We start from the raw sequence: 14,344 nt of genomic DNA, 5'->3' as shown, positions 1-14,344 counted from the left end.
GCTGAGCAGCCAAACCCAAGCTCCCAAGAGGCACTCACACAGGCTCATGGGAGTGACCTGGGTCAACACGCAGAGCCCCTTCTGGGTGCAGGACAAGTCTTCACCTTTCCCATCTTACAGATGAGGAAATTGAGGCTCCTGGATGCTCTCACCCCCATGCATGACCTCTCTCACCCCAGGGACGTGGCAGGCGGAAGCCTGGGAGCTCAGTAAGCCCACTGCCCAGAACCACAGCCCACCTCGGGGGACCGGCAGCATCCTGAAGAGATTAATGTGTTCAGCTCATTTCCCCAGTTTATACTAAGCCATTACACTGGTCACAAATTGCATTTATTTGTAGACATTTAGAAAACAATCAAAAGTGTATATATCTCTCTATATAGATCTTATTAATAAACTTTATTTGGACAAGAGAACATGTGCCCCAACGGTTTTCAACAGCATGATTAGACTGCAACACTCCCAGGAGTGGTCACAGGTCCGCACAGTATGTGAACAAAGTTGCACCTCAGAGCTGATCATGATCAAGTTAAAAACACCTGACATACAATCTACGTGCTAATAAATTTCCTTCAGGTCATGACCAGCATGAAGAACATGAGGACAGAGAAACGCAGCAAGGTCCTGTGAGTGTGCGCAGCAATGTGCTGCATCTAGTTAAAATCAGTCTACTTTAGTGTTAGCATCAAGCCCTTGGGAGAAATCCAAAAACGTCCTTTCTCATTTACACACGTCAAAAAACTATTCACACGTGGGGCCGGGTGGGGAGCTGGCCCCCGACCGCAGGTCCTTGCCTCGGAGGAGCGCGCTTAGGGCTAACACTGGTCTCCTTCCCGTCTGGGCGCACGGCCGCCTTCCGGCTGTAGGAATTTCATATATCGCTGGTTAAAGCAGACCAGGAGAAAGCAATGCAGGTCTCTGGGAATCTCATCTCGTCCACAAGGAAAACGCTCTGCCAATTCAAGTTTCATTCAGTCAGGAAGACAGAAGGGTTTAAGGCTTCGGTGACAATTATAATCCTCTGAGAAATTATTTTCCCTTCAAGTCAAGGTAAGATAATAGTGTTTACTGTGCTTGCTCTCGCCTTTCAGATCCCTGGTGTCAGGCGGAGGCCACTGGTGCCTGCTGTGAAGTCTGCACGAGAAGGCCTCTCCCCCAGAGGCTGGCCCAGGGCCGCGCGTGGGGAGCACCGGCGGGGCCTCGGCCCCACAAGAGCAGGAGGGACGCCTGGTCCCCGCTCCCTAGTAGGTGGAGGAAGCCGTGCTCAGGGCGTCCTCGGAGAGCTTGGTACTGGCCGGGTGGATGCTGGCAAAATACTTGACGTCACTGTCGCGGTCCATCTGCAGGGCCATGATGGTCTGCTCCACGGCCTCCTGGTGACAGCCGGCGGAGGCCAGGAAGTAGTCTGCACAGAACGAGCGCACAGGACAGGAGGGTTCAGGCGTGAGTCCCGAATCACAACAAACACAACTGTTTTACTAACCCAAGCACGCGCACAATCACACTCACTAATCCAAGCACACTGTGAGGTCTACAGGTGTGTCAGCAAGCACGCTGTGAGGTCTACAGGTGTGTCACAGTGAGCGCTGTGAGGTCTACAGGTGTGTTTTCCCGACCAACTAAATCTCATGACAGTCGATGGCAGCTAAGGAGTGTTAAACTTACATACACTTCTTTGTCATTATTAGCTTATAACAGTTCCAAATGCCACCTGAATGTGCACACACACACACACACACACACACACACACACAACAAAGACCAAGCCCCTTCTCCTGGAACTATTTCATTGGCACTGCAATCTCTCAAAGGCAGCGAGAGACACCCATGTCCTCCAAAGCTCAGCTGACTTTTACACCCAGCAGCCACTATGTACGCAGAGTCGGCTGGCTTCCCCAGAGCACTGCATTACAACCTGCTGCCCAGGACTGCCAACGCCTGGCCTCTGCCCGATGCCCGCCATAAGCAACCGTGCTCCCCACTGGCCCGGCAGCCCTCCAGCGCCTGCCCCACGCCCGCCAAGGAGGAACATGAGCAATTGTGCTTCCCAGCCCGGCCCCAGACACTGGCTAGCATGCAACAAAGCCATGACTCTTCCATCATGTAATTGCCCAATTTTTAAAAGTTACTGAAGTTTTTAACATTCTAAATGACAAAAATGATGTGTGTCCTTGATAAAAAGGCTCCTCTGGCATGACAGAACACTAACGAAGGTTCTATCATCTCACAGAACCTTGAGAGAAAAGCAGAAGCACTAACTGACCCCCGACAGGCCTCCCTCCTCCGCAGCCGACCCCCGGTCTATTTTGAGTTAGTTCCTACCTACCTTTCTCGAGCAGAGTCTGCCTTAGCGTCTTTGCGAGCAGCACCCTGACATTGGGAACCCTGTCATTGGCCAAGGTCAGCAGGTGGGGCATCAGATGCACAGCAAACTGTTCCATGGGGAGGCAGTCGTCCTCAATGACAGTCTACGGCAGAGAGAGACCGTGGCACCCGCACTGTCAGCCACACCCTGTACTTCCTGCTCTTTAACTCACATTCCAGAACCCCCCTCCACCGCCCCTGTGTCATTCACAGTTTCTGAAACCACTCTGCGGAGCTCTGGGCTCAGCCCCACGGGCAGACGGGCTCACTTGTGGGAGACGTGGCGTGTCCGGAGGACAGCATGCACAGCACGCACGCAGGTGCACGGCATGGTCCACATGCGGATGTGTGGCATGTAGTCCACAGCAGCTTTAGAACAAGCTCAGCTTGAGAAGGAAGTGCCGACTCAGGGAGATGGGCCAGACATGCTCAGCTCTGGTCAGACTCCACCTGGTCCCATTCTGCTCCTTGGGGTTAAGGTTAGGGAAAGGGTGAAGGGCGCGGGAGAGGCAGGAAGTGGGGCCCACCTGGCAGACAAAGACGAAGGCCTGCCGCCCAGACCACTTGGGGCATCTGCCGAAGTTCTCCACCAGCTCGTTGATGAGGTCCACTCCGAAGGTCGGCGGGGTGGCCGTGTGCAGCTTCTTCACCATCTCACTGACCTGCCGGGGCAAGGCGAGGGGTTAAGGACCCCTTGTGCTCCAGGATCACACACAACAGCTTACTGAGTAAAATAAAGACTGAGTTACATAAAGTTTAGACATACCAACTTGTAGGATATCCAGCGAACAGAAGACACTTTGTCTGCACACAGATTCAGAGCGATGGGGCGTAGGTAGTCATAAACGTCCCTGGGGCTATAGAGTTCCAGCAGCAGGATGAGCTGCCTACAAACACGCAAGGCTACAGGTCAGACACATGGGAAGGGGCCAGTGCCGGATGCCGGGTCGCTGGGAGGCGGCACCCGTGCCACTACTGAAACCGCGGGCCTTGCCTTTCTGGGAAGTGCAGTAGGATGCCAGCAAGCTCAGGCAGTGCCTCTTCCTGTGGCACAGGAAGCCCTTCCTGCTCCACTCTGCCGCGCTGCAGCCCAGGTTTCCCCCACAGCAGGGGCTAACAGAACCTTCCAGAACCTTCTCCTGCAGATGCACTATCCCAGGAACAAAGCCCCAGTCGCAGCAGCAGGCCTACTGTGTGCTCATCTAGCCTCCGAGTGGCTTCTGAGCAAGCAGGTGGCTGCCAGGGAGGGCAGCAGCGAGAAGGCCACCCATGTCTGTGGATGGCCCAAGATGGCACAACACTCCACAGGCTGGCCTGAGCGGCTACAGTAGTGCCCAGAGAAAGCAGCTGGCACAGGACTGGGACTGCCGCCCCTCAGACTTCGTCTAGGCAGCGAACGGAACAGACACCCGGCAACACACACACACACTTCCTCAATGATGTGACATACACTGAAGTTCAACATAAGAACCCTGAAAGTTCTTCAGGTTCAGTGTGGTATGTACAGTGTCACCATGATGCCAACTCGGGGGGCAAACCACAAAATCTCTTCTTGCCCACCAGACACCCAACAGGGAGATCTGAGACCCAACGGGCTGCACAGCAGCGGAAGTCTGGGAGAAAGCTGCAACCTCGGCCGAGATGTGCAGGCACCACGCTCATGTTCAAGGGCGGCAGCGCCTTCCCAGCTCAGCAAAGCAAGGGGACGGCTCCCGGATGTCAGACATCAGGGCCCAAACAGGAGAGGTGTGGTACAGGAGGGACAACAGAGAGATACTGCAGCCAGGGGCAGAACACGGTCCCAGCAGGGGCAGGACCAAAGCCGGGTGCCAGCCCTGGGCAGGCTCAGGCACGGGACCCCCAAAGCCATACCACCCAGGAGGAACCACCGGGAACAACAGATCATCAGAGTGGGATGCCCATCACACAGCAGTGCAGGGGCAGCGCAAAGGGGTGCCGACACACAACAGAGCCCACAGGCACTCCAGCTGCCACCTGCCGCACCAGCAATGACGGCACACTGCCGAGCACAAACCCAGATGCCCTCCGAGCAGAGGGCCCCAACGTCACACTCACGGGGCAGCGCTGGCAAGACCTGCACTGCCAGAGAGGGGAGGCGAGGAGGCCTCCAGGCGGCAAGCTGGGTGACACAATGGTACCAGCGAGGTTAGCACACACTCCCTCAAGGCAGACAGACCAGCAGGACTTACTCAGCCAGTTCCGCTCGGAAGCGCCAGTTCCTGCTATTATCCGTCACCAGGAATTCCTGCAGCTGATAAAGATACTCTCTTCTTTTGTCAATATGAAGCAGCTGAGGGAGCGAAATAAAAACGTTTTCATATCATCAGGACAAGCTACAGACATTATTTCTCTTACTAGACTGAAAATGCACTGTACTAGGGCTAAACTTTTAGAAATAAGGGTAGTACCTGTGCTTAATGGTTTTAAAATAGGTGGGTATTAAATTCATCTTTTTCCTAAACAGCTCCACTTATTTTCTAGAACTGCCACTTTATAAAAAGTTTCAGTTCCTACTTTCCATTTGAAAGGCAGTGAGAGCAGGTGAGAGGACGCGAGCACACACACTGCCTCTCGCTCTCCTGAAGCCCACGACGGCCACATCTGCACCGGGGCAGGAGCAGGGCCAGACCCGGAGCACAGCCCCATGTGCCCCATGGTGCAGCAGACACCCAACCACCCCAGGCACCCCCTGCTGGCTTCCCTGGGGACGTCACCAGGAAGTGGGTCCAAGCAACACCAAGTTGGCATCCTGTCAGGCTAATCGTTTGGTCCCTCAGCACCTTCTTTTGAAATACATGTCCATATTAACCTTTTCCTACTTTTTTTAAAAAAGATCTATTTTTATCACAAAGGCAAATTTCCAGACAAAAGGAAACATCTTCATTGTGCTAGTTCACTTGCTAAATGGTCACAACGGCCAGGGCCAGGAGCCCGGAGCCTTTGCCTGGTCTCCCACACGGGTGCAGGGTCCCAAGGCTTTGGGCCATCCTCGACTGCTTTTCCAGGCCACAAGCTGGGAGCTGGATGGGAAGCGGGGCCACCAAGACATGAATAGCGAGCCAGTAAGGGAACCCGGCACTGACAAGGTAAGGATTTAGCCACTAGGCTACCGCGCCAGGCCTCTTTCCTTGAGTACAACACCATAAGGAGACATGGATGATGCAAGTGGGTGGGCAGTGCTAGCCCACACTGCCACTGCCAGGACAGCTGATGCCCTCACAGCCAGCTGTCAGCCCCTGCAGGCTATCAGGCCAGCGTGAACGCACAGGCCTGCAAAGCCACCTACCCAGCACCGTGAGGCCGACAGACACAAGGCAGTACGGGCCAGGAGCCAAAGGCCTGATGAGGGCAGGCCCCGAGGGACAGGCACTCTCGAGCACTCAGTGCCTGGTGCACAGGGGCCTGCCCTCACTCTCAGGGCGCAGGGCTGGGGGAGCACCCAGGAGTGTGTGCCCATCCCACCGCCCCCGCGTGGCTGTGCCCCACACACTCACAGTCAGCCTCACCTGCCACCCTGCTTCCCGTGCCCAGCCCAGCCTGGTGCCATCTTCCACCCAGCACCGGCTCCTCCACAGAGGAGTGCAAACAACAGCAAGACAGTTCTGCCCGGGACAGCAGAGTTAAAATCTCAGCACCCCCGTAGACCCTTAAGAGGCACATAAAAGTGATGTCTAATGAATGAGCTTCCCCAAACTCAAAACACAACTTCACAAATAAATGGAAGGTAGCTGTTTTAAATAACATCAAAAACAGCAGAAATGAACTACGTACAACACAGATCGCTAAAATACAGAAGAAAAAACTGCTGACTTGGGGCATGAAAGAACTTAGAGAAACATGGAATGTGATCATAAAAAAAAAGTTTTGCAAATCTGATTAAATCTGAACTGAGAACCTTGAAGAAGGCACTTAAAGTGAAAAATCAGAGAAAAGATAGTATACAGCACGCTCCTACAAATCAGCAAAAACGACTTCAGGCATAAGTGAAGTGAAAAAACAAATATAGATTAAAATTTAGAAAATTAAAAATGGTTGGAAAATATGCTCAACCTCCCTAGCATCTGGGGAAAGAAAATAAACAAGGAGCTACAACACCTGGGCCTTCAGAGCAGGTAAGTGCTGCTGGCGGGAAGTGGGCTCTCCTGCCCCCTGCTGGTGACTGAGAGCGTGACCGCCATTCCTCAAATGACACACACACACTGAGATCCTGCACCGCTCCTCCACTTTCAGAGAAAGGACAGCACATCTGGATCCTGACACACAGAAGTCGAAGGAGCTGGGCAGACAATCAGCCTTTCCCAGGCACACCGTGGCGGCTGGCTCGGCTGGAGTCCTGCGTGGACCGCGAGGGCTGGTCACCCGCTCAGGAAGCAGGATGAGACCACAGAGACGTCACCTCATCAGGTGCCTCTCAGCCACGACTGTGAAAGGTCCTTCCGACCTTATGGACGTGGAAGGGGGAGAGTGCCAGCCCAGACGTCACCGTGTCTGCAAAAACCCACTGAAGCAGAATCAAACGGGCTCGTATCATCAAATTCAAATGGAGCTTTGTGCAGAACTGAACCGGACTCTTAAAAATGTTAATGAAATCAAAGGCAGAAAATCCAGGGAAACAGGTCCTGGACTCAGAGAATGGAGGAGATGTAACAGTTCAGGTGAACTTCTGACAGATTCTGACAAGCCAGACAGGATCTCATTAGAACAAGCAGGGAAATTCCACTCAGAACAACACAGAAATCTAACACAGTGGTTTTAAAATGTAGGATAGCATTTTCAGGCTGACATCTAATAAGAGCATTCCAGGGTTATAAACACTTCAGTGAAAGTCAAACCCTGACACCAAGGAGACCAGATCCCACACCAAAAAACTCCCAAAATAACTCCAAATTTAATGTCTACGAAGCATTCTTTACAAGTATTTTATTAATTTTGAGGGAAAAAATGTACAAACGTTTGAAACTATGATGTAACATCATCTAAAAGTGAAATTTAAAATGCTGTCTCAAAACTTAGAATGGGGAGCAGGTGTTTGGTGCCACAGGTAAAGCCACTTGTGGGATATCACATCCCATACCAAAGCACCCACCCCATTCCAACTTCCTGCTAAGGAGTACCCTGGCAGCCACATGGGAGATTCAGGGGGTGGAAAACTATCAAATAAATACATTAAAATTTAATTTGTTAAAAATGTTACAATGACATCACCAAAACAGAAAGGAATAGGACCAGTGTAAGTCACGCCTTAGAATCGTCAGGACTGAACCTACTCACACCGGAACATACGGACGCGCACCTTGGTGACAGCAAAAAGGATTTGAGACTTACAGTACAATTCCAAGCAAAATAACTTCCCAGTTACCTTCAGAAAATCATGCAAATGCTTGAGGACGCCTATCCTGACTTCATCGAGGTCTTTCAGAAATCCATTAAAAATTGGAACCAGATCTGCAGCTGTCAACTGGTCTCCGAGAATAACTGCAAGCTCGTGGATGGAGAACGCTAATGTTCTTCGAACTTTCCACTGCAGAAATGAAAACTGCTTTAGTAAGCTCAACAGGAAGCGCTTAGCTAGCGCTCCGAGTATTATTAACAAGAAATTAATCATAATAAAACTAACAGTCGGAAATCCCATCTCAGAAACAACAGCTTCGTGGCTCTCACACGCTGGGTCTGAGCTGACAGGTCCAGCCCTGGCTTTCTAGTCCCTGGGGTCCTCCCACCTTCACTGTTTGGCAGATTTTAGGTTGCCTATCTTGGTTTAAAAAAAAAAAAAAGCAAAACTTGTTTATGAGGAATTGACAATTTAAGACACGCAACATTAGGAAATCTTCATATAGGCCTGGGAAAGAACCCAGAAATTTTGTTTTTGCTGAAAACTCTGTTAAAAATATCTTTTCCCTCATGTTATCTTAATTTTCTTGCATTGTTATTTAAAATCTGACAAGCACTTCCCAGGAAGGGCCTGCCCCCTCCCCAGCTCTGAGAAACTTCTCAAAGGAAAGGTGTCTCCAGGACTTCGCCAGCAAGAGCCTGGCTGTGAGGCTCCCAAGGGAGCCTGGAAATTCCCTGAAACAGCAAAAGAAAACCACTCCCAGACACTGAACAATGACCTAGGTCAATGGCTGCTTTTTTGTGCTCCTGTGTGGAAGTGGGGACAGCATGTGGGAGCACCAGGAACGGGCAGGGCCACTTCGCTTCTGCTTCCCCGGCAGAGGCCGCGCGGTGCTTACCACGCCACAGCTGTCCTGCAGGCCGAGACCTGGTGCAAAATAATCAATTTCAGGGGAAAGGGATTAACCCCTACATTCTGATGGATGAACCCACAGATAAAGGTTCAGATGCTAATGATCCGTTTGTAAGTTAGGGTATGATGACAATTTCTAAGAAGTTGAGCCTTTAAAGAGCTGCAGCTCGACCGAGGGATCGGAGCAAGCTCGGCACGACTTCCAAGCTCTGCCACACGTAACTCCTTAAACCCTGAGCGTGTGCTGGACAGACAGGAGTCCTTCGGCAAGTGAGAGCCAACGCTCGTGCTTCCCCAGGCGCTGGCGCTCCTCCAGGGCCTCCTCACCTGCATGTCGGACGCCAGGGTCTCGTAGGTCTCCCGCAGGCAGTGCCAATTCTGCCTGCCGAGCGTCAGGGCCACCCCTGGGAGGCTGTAGGCACAGTGCTTGGCGATCTCCGTGTCGACCGTCTGTGCCCGAGAGGGATCCGTCATGGACAGGTACTGATCTAGCAAGGCCTGGGGAACAACATCCTACGGGGGCGACAGTGACACAGCTGCAGACACGCAAACCGGAAACCATGCAAAACGATTCTGTTTTTCTCTTTTCCCCCCTTTCTTTGATTAGTATTTAACAGATTCAATGTGGTTTGAACACATAATTCTAAAAGCCCAATGACATTCCTTCTTTCACATGATTCTTATAAGTATATACATTAATAAGTAAATTAAAAAGACATAATAAAAATAAGACCTTCACGTTCCAAGGTAGGCACAGGTGATGGGAGTTGGATGTGTGCCTTAATAATAGTGAAACAGTCACTCTCATGAAAAACGAGCAACTTGTTTTTAAAAAAACCAAACCAAAGTGTCTGAACTGGATGGAAATTTAACTATCTTTTATAAAACACGTAAGTGTATGCATGGATATTTCCACAAATATGAGGAACCAAGGGATGAGAGCATCTGTGGGGGATGCCCAGGAACTGAGACCCGGGGCGCACTGAGGAAAGCACAGGACCGAGAGCAACGGGGAGCATAGGACCCCCAGCAAGCTCATCTCAACATTAAAAACACTCATTGTAAAGAAAGACTAAACCAGGTCTGAGCGGCTTTTAAGAGGAATTAAGAGTCCTCTCAATGCCTTGTTGTAAGGGGTTACTACTTGTTCTACTTACTCTTGTTTCCTGGAACTATTTTCATACCTTCTAGCAAGTTTGATTTAAGGGAAAGGACACTTAGAAGAAACTAGTTATCTTTATAAACTCTGAAGCAGTACAACATCGTTAGCTGTCAGTGTTTGGGGCGTGCTGCTGAAAGGTGAGCAGCTTAGTGAGATGAAATGGAGCAGGCGTGGACACAGGATAGCACGCTAACCGGGCGTTCTTCCCTAACAGACTATGGACTCCTCCCTTCACTACATCCACAATGATTCAGACTTGAGCACCAGCAGCAGTTTCAGCCCTGATGAGGAAAGGAAATTTCCTAGCTGCAGGCAACTGCCTAGGTTGCACTGTAGCTAAGTAAGTGTTCCACTGCTGGGAGAAAGGCAGGTAATAGCTGGCAGGCATCCTGGGCCTGGTCAAATCTGCATTAGCTATATCACTGTGCCAGCACAGTTGCCTACGTACATATATATATATATATATTTAAGACATGTGGGCAGCAGATGCCCCCACGCCAGCAGACAGGGTCAGGGGACCCATGTGTGAGTGTGTGTGGGCACAGACAGGCAGGCAGGGCCCCAGGCTGGCATGACACAGCACAGCACATCACCAGAGGACCAGGAATGGAAGCTGTGGACTGCTCAGGAAGTGGGTCTGGAGATGTGTGGGAGGGAAGAGGCTGTTGAGGGGGAATGTGGCAGACACGGAGTGACTTCTGCCAACCAGGATACTACACTTGAAAATAAACCAGGGGGCTGAGATCAAGTGGTTTAGAGGACAGAAACCACAGGACCTTTTGAGGCTAAACCAACACACGTGCCCACAAGGGAGACCTGGGCTGGGCTGCTTCACATCAACCACTGCATGTTGGTGTACACAAAAGCCATAGCTGGAGGTGAGTGTCAGGACGGGGGTGGACCATGTCTGGCTGGGCCAAGACACTAACCAGATCATGAGAAAACTTGAGTAAAAGAGCAGATTTTGTGGAGGATCATGGGCCTCACCCTTGTGGAACTGCAATAACTGTTGGTATGCTCAAGAGCTGGGGGTGGTGATGGGCGGAGCTGGGCATGACCACAGAACTCACCAACACTCATGGGCACGCTGTGGCTGGGAACAGCCCAGGCTGGTACAGGCTGCAGCCCCCACAGGTGCACCCAAGAACTGGGTGTGGGGCAGCCTAGGCAACAGCACCCACAGCACACACAAAGGCCAAGAATAGGGGGCAGACTGTGCTGGGTAAGGGCCTGGCACCTGCAGGCAAGCCTAAGAGCTGGGTCTGGGAGTGGGCCTGGTGAGACTTGGGGAACAACCCTGTAGGCCGGCCGTCATTCTCACAGGTGAGCACACCAAGTTAGGACTGGGTTTTGGGCAGGCCTGGCACAGCTGCTTCACTTACTGGCACTTGTGTGGGTTAGTTCTGAAGGTAAGGGGGCAGACCAGACAGGGCTAGGCCAGGCTATCACACCTACCAGTTTGTGTAAAAGCCAGGGATGGGGCACACTGGCAGGGTTTGACTGCACCACCTACCGGCAAGACTTGTGACAGGGGTTGGGCCAGGCTAGGTCAGGCTGCAGCATCTGATGGTAAAGGCCAAGATGGATGATTGGCTATGCCGGGTTGGGGCAGAACAACCATCAGCATTGTGCAAGACCAGTAGCTGGGAGCAAGCCTGGTTGGGGAGCCAAAGGGGTGTGCCACCTGGGCTGCAGTTCCCACTGGTGAGTCAGAATGCTAGACATGGCTACAGTATCCCCTGGCACAGGTGTGGACTGGTTCTGGGATGTGCTAGACTGGATGGAGTAAGCTTTCCAGTGGTGCTCCCAAGAGCCAAGGTGGGTGTAGGACAGGCTGGGCTAGGTCTTGGCACCCAGTAAGACCACGCAAGAGCTGGGACTGGGGGATGGACCAGGCAGCACTGGGCTATAACACCCAACAAGAGTCAAAATGGGTGTACCTGCCAGGATAGGAAGTGGGCCAAGTCATGTAGGGCAAAAAAAACCACAGGTTTACATGAGATCTTTCACAGGGAGGTGACCTGATAAAGAAATGTAAAGAACTCCACTGTCAGGATATCGTCCCTGCAGGAGAGCCCAAGAATCAAGGTTGGGAGCAGCCCGGCCAGGCCAGTTCACAGCACCCACTGGCAGCTATAAGAACCAGGACAGAGTGCAGGACAGGCTGGTTTGGGCCACAGTCCCAGCCAGTTCACATTAGGGCTGGACTGGGCAAGGCTAAAGCACCCGCCAGCATGAGCTGGGACTAGTGGCAGGCCAGGCAGTCATGCTGCAGCACTTGCTGGTGAATTCCGAGGTGAGGCAAGCCATGCCAGTCTGGGCTGCAGTTCCTATCAGCACACATAAAATCTAGGATGAAGAACAAGCCCAATGAGGAGCGGTGGGGGTTCCCCAGCTGGGCCACCACTTCCGCTGGCGAGCATGAGAGCTGGAACTGGGGGCAGATAAGGCTGGGCAGGACTACAAATCCACTGGCCTACATGTGTGCTGGGTTAGGGGGAAGAGTACAGGCTGGGCTAAGTGACCATAGCCATGGTGCATGCACAAGCCAGGGTAAGCGCAAGCTGGGTAGGTTCTGCTGCGGCATTAGCTACCAGGTGCTAGGACTGGGGGGGGGGGGGGGAGAAGGGGGTGGCAAGTCCTGTCAGGCTACACCACAGAAACACCTGGAAAGTGCAAGATCTGGGAATGGGCCCAATAAGGACATGATCAGTACCCATCTGATGGGCTGCAGTTCCCACAGGTGAGCATGAGAACCAGGGCTGGAGGTGGGCTTGGCTGGACAGATGGTAGCACCCACCAGTGAATGAATGTGGGCTGGACAGTGGGGTCATCGGGCTGAGCTAGGCTCCAATGCCCATTGATGTATATAAAAGCCAAATGGCATGCTCAAGAAGCAGGGCTGGGGCAGGTCTGGTGGGGGTTACTGGGCTGCAGTTTCCACTGGCGTGCGTGGCGGGCAAGGCTGGGCCCCAGCATCCATTGCATTGCATATGAGATGGGGCTGACAACAGAAATGATCAGATTGACTGCAACAGGTATCTAAGCTAATGTCAGTGATGGACTGAGCCCGACCCCACACCGACTAGCACACACAGGGGCTGGGGCTGGGATCACCTCAGGCAAGGTTTCTTTGGGGATTCCTAAACTCCCCAACTGGATCACTGAGCTCGGAAGAACAGCCACGGGGAAAGTTACGGGTTCACAGTTTGACTGTGCATGTCATAAGTAGGTCTTCATGATTGCTGAGATCTGTATAGTGGACAGCATGCCCAGATGCTCATGGAGGACATGACAACCTCTTTTCTGAGGCCTGCAGAGGATAGCTAGTACCATAGAAGGCAGAACAAATCGGAAAGCTCTCCTGGTCAAGCTTCCACAGCAAGTTTCTGGGTGAATTGAGACTGGGAGCGGTCCTGTCTCCTCCCCACACTTTCCCCAGATAACAGGAAGAAAAAAAGAGAGAGAGAGAGAGATTGGAGGCAGTTGTCTCATCCACTTTCCTCCATTTCTTTCTAGTCTTAATTGATGGTCAACTCGGGCAAGTATCTCTTTCAACTATACAAATATCATCCAAAAACAAAGAATTATCATTAAAACTCAAAACAAACAGCTCTAATGAAGACAGGGCTGGTCACTTACTTGGACTTTGGATTTCCTTTCCTCATCAGGGCTGAAACTGCTGCTGGTGCTCAAGTCTGAATCATTGTGGATGTAGTGAAGGGAGGAGTCCATAGTCTGTTAGGGAAGAACGCCTGGTTAGCGTGCTGTCCTGTGTCCACGCCTGCTCCATTTCATCTCACTAAGCTGCTCACCTTTCAGCAGCACGCCCCAAACACTGACAGCTAACGATGTTGTACTGCTTCAGAGTTTATAAAGATAACTAGTTTCTTCTAAGTGTCCTTTCCCTTAAATCAAACTTGCTAGAAGGTATGAAAATAGTTCCAGGAAACAAGAGTAATGGCATTGAGAGGGCTCTTTTAGTTAACTGCTTTAGAGACATCAGGCATCAGATACAGTGCTGCTGCTACTCTTTCGAACCAAGGCTGTAACTGTCTACTTTCACAAATGCCCGTGTTAACAGTGAAAAAGCAAAACCTCAACCATCCTGAAAAGCAAGACAGGTCATAGTGCTCAAATCTCCAAATCAAGGTTCAGGATTTTATTCAGAAGCTTCCTAACTGTAGCAGATGTCATCTAATGAAATCCAAACAGAAACATGCCCTTCGGAGCCTCCCACCACCTGCTGTGTGTGCAGGCCTCCTGTGAACCAGCTATGACCTGGGGCCTCCACACCTAACAAGCAGGGGTGTTTTCCTCCTGTATGCGTACATGGCAGGGGTAAGAGATACCCCTAGCAAAATCATGCGGCTTGACGAACAGAGCAGGGCAATGGGGGAAGGGCTGTATAGAAGCGCTACAGGCTGGCAGCACAGACGTGCCAGTGCCTTTCGGTAGCCACCCTCACACTCCAGAGTCCAGATAATGCCACTGGCCCTCCGCACCATGGCCTCAAGTCCCGATCTTCCGCTCAGAAAACTGCTGCTCACTGC

At 51.8% G+C, this 14,344-nt stretch overlaps 1 protein-coding gene across 4 annotated transcripts in view; it reads right to left on the bottom strand.

Annotated features, from left to right (window-relative positions):
* Nucleotides 1-380: 380 nt before the first annotated feature.
* The window catches only part of PPP4R1 (protein phosphatase 4 regulatory subunit 1), a 76,686-nt gene continuing 62,722 nt past the window's right edge, over nucleotides 381-14,344 (bottom strand). For all 4 annotated transcript variants that reach the window (XM_040979230.1, XM_040979231.1, XM_040979232.1 and 1 more), the window contains 8 exons: nucleotides 13,434-13,529; nucleotides 8,957-9,142; nucleotides 7,745-7,906; nucleotides 4,575-4,675; nucleotides 3,131-3,251; nucleotides 2,892-3,026; nucleotides 2,327-2,468; nucleotides 381-1,405 (listed from right to left, as the gene is read on the bottom strand). In XM_040979230.1, the coding sequence (XP_040835164.1) occupies nucleotides 1,242-1,405; nucleotides 2,327-2,468; nucleotides 2,892-3,026; nucleotides 3,131-3,251; nucleotides 4,575-4,675; nucleotides 7,745-7,906; nucleotides 8,957-9,142; nucleotides 13,434-13,529 (1,107 nt within the window). In that variant the 3' untranslated portion in view covers nucleotides 381-1,241. The remainder of the gene's footprint in view (nucleotides 1,406-2,326; nucleotides 2,469-2,891; nucleotides 3,027-3,130; nucleotides 3,252-4,574; nucleotides 4,676-7,744; nucleotides 7,907-8,956; nucleotides 9,143-13,433; nucleotides 13,530-14,344) is intronic.

This window comes from Ochotona curzoniae, unplaced genomic scaffold (assembly GCF_017591425.1).
Source record: "Ochotona curzoniae isolate NIBS_2020 unplaced genomic scaffold, NIBS_Ocur_1.0 contig_3176, whole genome shotgun sequence".
Classification (NCBI taxonomy): domain Eukaryota; kingdom Metazoa; phylum Chordata; class Mammalia; order Lagomorpha; family Ochotonidae; genus Ochotona; species Ochotona curzoniae.
The sequence above is the reverse complement of the archived record's forward strand: the minus strand, read 5'-3'. Positions and strand labels throughout refer to the sequence as shown.